General features: G+C 37.6%; 1 protein-coding gene across 1 annotated transcript; it reads left to right on the forward strand.

The window, feature by feature from the left end:
* Positions 1–4,042: 4,042 nt before the first annotated feature.
* LOC106331683 (peptidyl-prolyl cis-trans isomerase FKBP15-1) lies at positions 4,043–5,604 on the forward strand. The gene is made up of 6 exons (XM_013770083.1): positions 4,043–4,174; positions 4,385–4,434; positions 4,505–4,567; positions 4,717–4,807; positions 4,911–5,015; positions 5,342–5,604. Exons 1-6 carry the CDS (start codon positions 4,105–4,107, stop codon positions 5,425–5,427), a joined length of 465 nt encoding a protein of 154 aa, XP_013625537.1. The 5' UTR covers positions 4,043–4,104; the 3' UTR covers positions 5,428–5,604.
* Positions 5,605–7,316: the final 1,712 nt, after the last annotated feature.

A 7,316-nucleotide genomic window follows, 5' to 3' on the forward strand; every position in this document is an offset into this window, starting at 1 on the left:
ATGAATTGCTCATTTTCTTAGATAAATTTTGCATAATGTTCTTACTCCTATTTTTGAGTGTGAGTCACCACAAAATATGCATTTGAAAACTCTTTGCTTCACATTAGACCAATTTCACTCACCAAGCTAAATGATTGAGATCATGTGCTCATTTGTAAAGATTCACCTTGTGTGTGTGCGTGTGAATAAATGTGAGAGTTGGTTGAAGGTATTTGTTGCTTGATGAGCATTGCGACTTGTGTAAAGGCATAAGAGTATTGATAGGCCTAGAGAAGCTAGAGTATAACAAAAAGTGTTTGGCTATGAGCTCCTACCTTCAAACCTTTCATCCCTATGAGTTCTTGAAAGTTCACTTGAGGACAAGTAAAGAACAAGTTTGGGGGAGTTGATATCTTGTATAATTACATGATTTTAGCATTAATTCTTGTACATTTTGATCATATAGATTAATAATTAGGCATCTTTAGAGTCCATATTGCATTCATTGTCCTTATTAGGTGTTGGAGTGTGCCATGGAGTGATTTGAGATGTTTGGGAGCATTGTGATCCAAAAAGGGATGAAAGATGAGCATGGATGGAGGCCTTAGAGAAATATTCTGTTGCTAAGATTTTGTGAAAACACAGCAAATTGAGTTAGCTTTCTAGTGGAAGTAGTTTAAAGTCATTTGGAGATGTAATGAAGGAGTTATGATCAATTTACTAGAGGCATATCCATCCTGGTCGAGCATCGCAGAGTGACCTTCCAGAGCGATACCATAAGGTAGCTCCCAACCCAGAGCGACCTCCAAAGCGACCCACCTACGTCACTCGCCTTTTCATCACTTTGGAGGCAAAAACAATAGGCCTGGAGCGACTTCCCGGAGCGACACCATGAAGTCTCTGTGCGTCATTTACTCAGTCGAAACTTATGATTTTCCAGGGACCTTTTGTTTATTTGTCTTGAATTTTTACACTTTCTAAACCTAAGTTTAAGCACTTTTTGTAAGAAAAGGAGGAGATCTTCTTGGATTTTGGAGAAAAACCACCAAAAACCTCTTGAAAAAGTTCATCTCTTTGATTCATTTGATCATATGTTATCCGGTCATTTGTTTTGACGTTTTACACTTTCTAAACCTAATTTTAAGTACCTTTTGTAAAAAAAGGAGGCATATCATCTTTTATCTTGGAGAAAACCACCAAAAACCTCTTGAAAAAGTTCATCTCTTTGATTCATTTGATCATATGTTATCCTGTTGATTTCTAATCTATTATCTGTATTTCTCTACATGATTAATCTGAAATCTAATATGGGTTTAAGAGGAATCATGAAGAGTAGTGAGTAATCCACTCTTGAATTCATGGGTTAGGGAGATTAAGGGTGATTAGGCTATATCTAGGATGTTATAGTGTAGATCCTTCTTATTCCTTGCTAGTAGAGTATTCATAATGCATCTTCTGAGTTGGCCTCTCAAAAGTTGATCTTTAGGCATTTTCCACCCACAAGGTGTCTGATGAAATGCCTGAGACAACTCTCCTAAGCTTTTAACATACTTTACCAATGATATTTGTTGTTAAAGATGTTAAGATAGCCAATAGACTTGTTAGTAATGATTGCTTTCATATTATTCAACCAAAGACAGTTGATGTTTGAAATATGTTAGTAAATGAACATTCATCTAGACATAGAGTTTGTTTAAGATTGTGTCTAAGCTTAAGGTTGATATTTTGATTGATCATTTGCCATCCTTAGTTTGAAACTTGATCACCCAATGTCTAATTCCTATACCCATGAGTTCTCTTTTATCATAACCAAAGAAAGTCAATTCTTTTATTGTTTTATTGTTCTGTTATTGCATTTTATTATTAGTATTAGTTTAAAACCATCCAAATTATCGATTGCACTTAGATTAAGTATGTACTTGCATTCTCGGTGCTTTGAATCCCTTAGAATTGGTTCGACAATCTTTTATACTACATCATTTGTCTTAGAAGACTTGAAAACTCTTAACATCAAACTTGCAAACTAAATCATTGATCTTGTGCCAACGTTGCTTACAGTGAGACGCCTCTCTTTTTACACAGCCAGCAAGCTTGGGACTCACGGAGAAGTACGCTGTAATTCTTTTCCAGAAAGCAATAGACCTTTGCTCATTCCCTACAACGGGATCTTTGCTCGTGTTTAACCAGGAGCTGATGAGCACTACATCATCTGTTGGTATCCACGTCCTTTTTGGTGTACGCGCTGCAGGACTGTCTTGTTCGAAGTTTGAACCTTCAGAAGCTTGAGTGCCAAATAGAGGAATATAAGAAGATTTTAAACCGATGCTACTCTCTTGTTGACTTTGAAGAAGATCAAAAAAATTTAGATATGGATTGGAATCCATATCTGAATATTGATAAGAAGAGAGATGGAAGATATGATAAGAAGAAAGGAAGGTGAGTTTGATAGATAGAAGAGAAGAATGATTGTATTTATAGAACATAGAAAGAAAAGAAGTTTTGATCACAAAAGATAAACACATTCATCACACCCACAATCAATTCGACTAGACATATAACTAACACATTAATCACACTTAAACATCCATTTCTATCTAACCATTAATCACACCTAACACAACCAGGTTCACAATCAATTCATTTCATAGGAAACGAGATTCACAATCAATTCATTCCAGACCATAATCCGTTTCTATCTAACCATTACTCACACCTAACCAAAGATTTTTATCAAACTATCAATCAATTTAACAGATGACATATTTATGTTTTACTTGTATTGCAATCGGCGACCTCTTCTTTCACGAACCTTCAATGTCTCTTGATCCGCCCATCTTAAGAAACAAAGACAAAGACAAATCAAAATGAATCAGGATTGATCATATTTTAATCACCAGAGAAAAACAAACACAAGAGACAGAATCAAGATGCAGAAACTAACACAACAAACAAATCAAAATAACAAAGAAGGATTCAGACATAAAAGAAAAAATACATAGCTTTACCTTTCCATTTGATTTCATCGAGGAGAGCCACGGGCCGGAGAGAGAGGTCCACAGAGACTGAAGCCGGGAGATTTATCTTCGATGAGAGATCAATATAAAGAGGCGGAGTCGTCGAGGAGAGGGAGAGAAACGCGGAGTCGTCGAGGAGAGGGAGAGAGACGAGGAGTCGTCGAGGAGAGGGTGAGAGACGAGGAGTCGTCAAGGAGAGCGACGGAGAGTCGGAGTCGTCGAGGAGAGGGAGAGAGACTTGGAGTCGTCGAGGAGAGGGAGAGAGGCGAGGAGTCGTCGAGGAGAGCGACGGAGAGTCGGAGTCGTCGAGGAGAGGGAGAGAGATGCGGAGTCGTCGAGGAGAGAGAGAGAGAGACGAGGATTCGTCAAGGAGAGCGAACAGCGACTCGGAGTCGTCAAGAGATCATCGATTGATTCCGACAGATTCCGTCGAGGAGAGGGAGAGAGACGAGGAGTCCACCGAGAGAGACACCGATTGGTTCCGTCGACGAGAGATCATCATCGAGGAGAAATCATCGTCGAGGAGAGAGGCGGAGTCGTCGAGGAATGACGAAACAAAAGAGGTTTGATTTCGTCTCGGGAGAGAAAGAGAGACGCATGACTGACGCATGTCTCACAGGAGACGACTCTTAAACTCCTAGTTAAGCGATGTTTTTCACTTAATACATAATTATTATTATTTTTAATCCTAAAAATACTAAAACCCACCCTAATGAACCGCGATAATCCTGCTCTTACAACAATGGACACTCAAACAACTCAGATTTAAAGAAGAAATACTAACGTATATTAATTTGATTGAAATGTAAATAAACACAAATAGACAACTAAAGTTATCGACAATTGTCTAAAGATAAAAAAAAAATGTGGAAAAATGCAAGAATTGAATAACTCCCTTGCTACTTTGAAAAAAGGCACAATATGTAAACGACTCGTGATCTGCGATCAATATCTGTGATCCGCCGCCTTAATCACGTGAAGAGCAAATCTGTTGGATTGTACATTGGCTTAATGGGCTATATGAAGGCCCATTAAAAACACTTGGTCATTGTTAAAAGAAGTCAATAACTAAAAACAGATCTAGAGAGGTAAGTAAGAGAGATCGAAGACGATGAGGAGCTCTGCATCATCCGCCATGAAAGCTGCTGGAGTTTTGGTTCTGCTTGCCGTCTTAACATCAGGTAAATGCAGCGTCTTCTCTCTATCGTTCTCGATTGCTTCCTTTGTGATTGATCATTCCATCGCTCTTGTCTCTGCAATCGATCTGATAATGTTTTTTCATCAGAAATGTACACAATGTGTTTGATTGATATTCATGTGCTATTCGATTTGATCTCCCTTTTCTTTTGTGTTGTTGTTGATGGTGATGATGATGAATTGATGATGTTCAGTTTATGCGAAGAAGTCAGGTGATGTGACAGAGTTGCAGATTGGTGTTAAGGTTCGCTCTTTCACGCAGCTTCCTTACTCTTTTGGTTTATGTAGTTAATTTTTGCTTACATTTTGTACAGTTCAAGCCTAAGACATGTGATGCTCAGGCTCACAAAGGGGACAAGATCAAGGTCCATTATCGAGTAAGTGTCTTGTTAAAGCTTGTATTAGTTGGTATAACTTATATAGTAAATCTGTTGATATCGGATTAGGTTATGCAAAAATTAAGATAATCAATCTGATTTTTATAAAGTGATTGGCGATTAATAACGTAGCCCTCTCCTCTATGCAGGGAAAGTTAACAGATGGAACTGTGTTTGATTCAAGTTTTGAGAGAGGTGACCCTATTGAGTTTGAGCTTGGGAGTGGTCAAGTCATTCCAGGTGTGATTACAATTACATTGCACTTGTTTTTCATTATTGTTACTTTTTATTTTATTTAATGGATAGAAACTGAATGTAGTGCAATACATCTAAATGATGCTAGGATGGGACCAGGGTCTACTTGGAGCTTGTGTAGGTGAGAAGAGAAAGCTCAAAATCCCTTCCAAACTTGGTTATGGGGACAACGGCTCACCACCGAAAATTCCTGGTATGATATCTCATGTTATGAGGTAGAGAGAACATTAGATTATTTAATTTTATACCCAAAGAAAAAATGCTGCACATTTGAAACTATAAAAAAAATAACAATGCATGTTTTACACAAGTTCATCATAAACTATATATATATAGAATCAGATGCTGATAGTTGTTGCTTTTTGAAAATTTTGGACTATATCTACATAAGAAGGCGATATTGCTATAGAGATTTCGACGTTACATGCAATGGGTGGTGAACTATGGTTTATCGTAGCTTGTTGAGGTTTTTGAATCTGCATAAAAGAGAAAGAAAGTGAATGTGGTGGTGAATTGCAGGTGGGGCTACATTGATATTCGACACCGAGCTAGTTGCTGTGAACGGGAAACCATCCAGCGAAGGAAAGACAAAGAATGAGCTTTGACCGCATCCATCTTCTTCTTAATTTCTCATGAAACATGTTATGTCTTCAGCATTTGAATCTGAAACATGCTAGAGACTAGACTCGTTACTTTTTGCTAGTTGAGGACAATAATTAACGTTATGGTTGCAGTTCAAAAATAACAAGGTGGAATCGCAGAGTCGGAAAACTTGTCTAGAATCAATTTGCCTGGCTAGTCTAGATAAATCTGTGTAGACAATATACATTTTTTAATCATAACAAAAGAAAAGATATCATAACAATAGTTACTTATGACTAAACTTGCAAAAAGGAGAAGGAAAACAGAAACGTTGTAGGATGGAACCTAGGGGTTGATTGGTAACTGCTGTGATTTCATTTTTTGACTGTAGAAATATTGCTGTGGTTTTTATTGCTTTGGCTTTAGATTTTTAATTTTTAAAAGTCTTTAAATATGGGCTGTAGGTTTTTGTCTCTGCAGAGAAATTGTAAAGACATAATTTCAAAGAAGTGCTGTGGATTTTATAAAAAGGCTGTGAACTTAAAAAAAAATAGAAATCAAGATTGATGTAGATTTAGTGCTCTAGAAAGAAATGAGGTTGTAGAGAGCACTCACAGCCACTACCAATCACACCCCTAGATACCGAATGTATGATCGGAATTTGGAAGAAGCTGTAGGATTTAGTTACTTTTTGGTTGTTGTTGAGTTAATGCTTGAGATTTTTTTGGATATAGCTATAGATTTTCAGAAAATTACTCATACGGACACATTCTCACTTCTTGATATCACAAAAGAACACAATATGCTTCCAACACACATTTGATGAGTTGATTGTCTATTGTACCCTCAAACAAGATTTTCTGTTTTGTTACTTTCTCTCTCTTTATTTACTCTTGGATATTTTCTTCATAATTAAATCATGAAAAAACTTTCCAGATCATCAGAAATAGCAAATCATAATCTCACTGCTTTGTTGTTGATGAAGATCTGCAACCCGCCTAAAGAGACACATTCTCTCTCGTCGATGCAGATCTGCCACCCTAACCCCGCCGTCGTCACCGTCGCCGAACTGAGTTTTTACCGTCGATTGCTCTCCGGTGTCGTTTGATTGATCTTTGTGAGTTAGAAACTGAAAACACATTATCGATCCCCGTCTCCGCTTTCAGAGGAAAATTATTGTACCAACGATGCTTTTCTGCATTTGGTTGGCTTCATTTTTGAAAATTCTACTATTCACAACAACAATTGAGGGGCAAAAATACATGAAACAGATCGATTGGGATAAGGCAAGAGCCAAAAGGGTTGGTGATACAGGCTGGAAATCAGGGATGGCAAAATGGTTGATGGAAGCTTGATGGATCGACCAAAGATATGATCGGATGGGCGATATGATGGAATGCAAGTTATGACCCTGAAAACAAATGAGATATGATTTCTAATATGATAAAACAAGATAAATAAAGATAGAAAGGATGAAATTAGGCTGCTGGTCGTGTGACACTCTCAGCCTAATCAGTTGATGATTGAAGTGGATTGAGATGGTGCTTTGCTTGCTGGATGTGTATCACTCTCAAGCTTGGCAAACGAATTGGAATGGAAGGATGGGGGGGGGGGTTGAGGACGCCACAAGACTCTATGGAAAGGAGCCATGGAAAGGAGCTTTGATAAGTCAAGGTGCTTTGGAGTTGCTTCACACAAACTCAAAAGACTTAGAACAATAGTTTTAAGAAAACTAGAAAACTGAATAATTCTTATTACTTTAAAAATGGGGTGCTTTACAATGAAACAAAGACTAGAGCTTTATAGGCTCGACCAAGGAATCTCTAACAGTCATAAAATGACATGAGGAAAGAAATAAAATCGAAATAATAAACTTGGAAGCAAAGGAATTGATGGCTCCTTGAAAACTAGC

This window comes from Brassica oleracea, chromosome C3 (assembly GCF_000695525.1).
Source record: "Brassica oleracea var. oleracea cultivar TO1000 chromosome C3, BOL, whole genome shotgun sequence".
Taxonomy (NCBI): Eukaryota; Viridiplantae; Streptophyta; class Magnoliopsida; order Brassicales; family Brassicaceae; genus Brassica; species Brassica oleracea.

Excerpts from the sequence above, each read along its gene's own strand:
- LOC106331683 (XM_013770083.1), top strand. The coding sequence starts at position 4,105 with ATGAGGAGCTCTGCATCATCCGCCATGAAAGCTGCTGGAGTTTTGGTT. Across the intron at positions 4,435-4,504 it reads AGTTGCAGATTGGTGTTAAG|TTCAAGCCTAAGACATGTGA; the intron begins GTTCGCTCTTTC and ends CATTTTGTACAG. Across the intron at positions 4,808-4,910 it reads GAGTGGTCAAGTCATTCCAG|GATGGGACCAGGGTCTACTT; the intron begins GTGTGATTACAA and ends AAATGATGCTAG.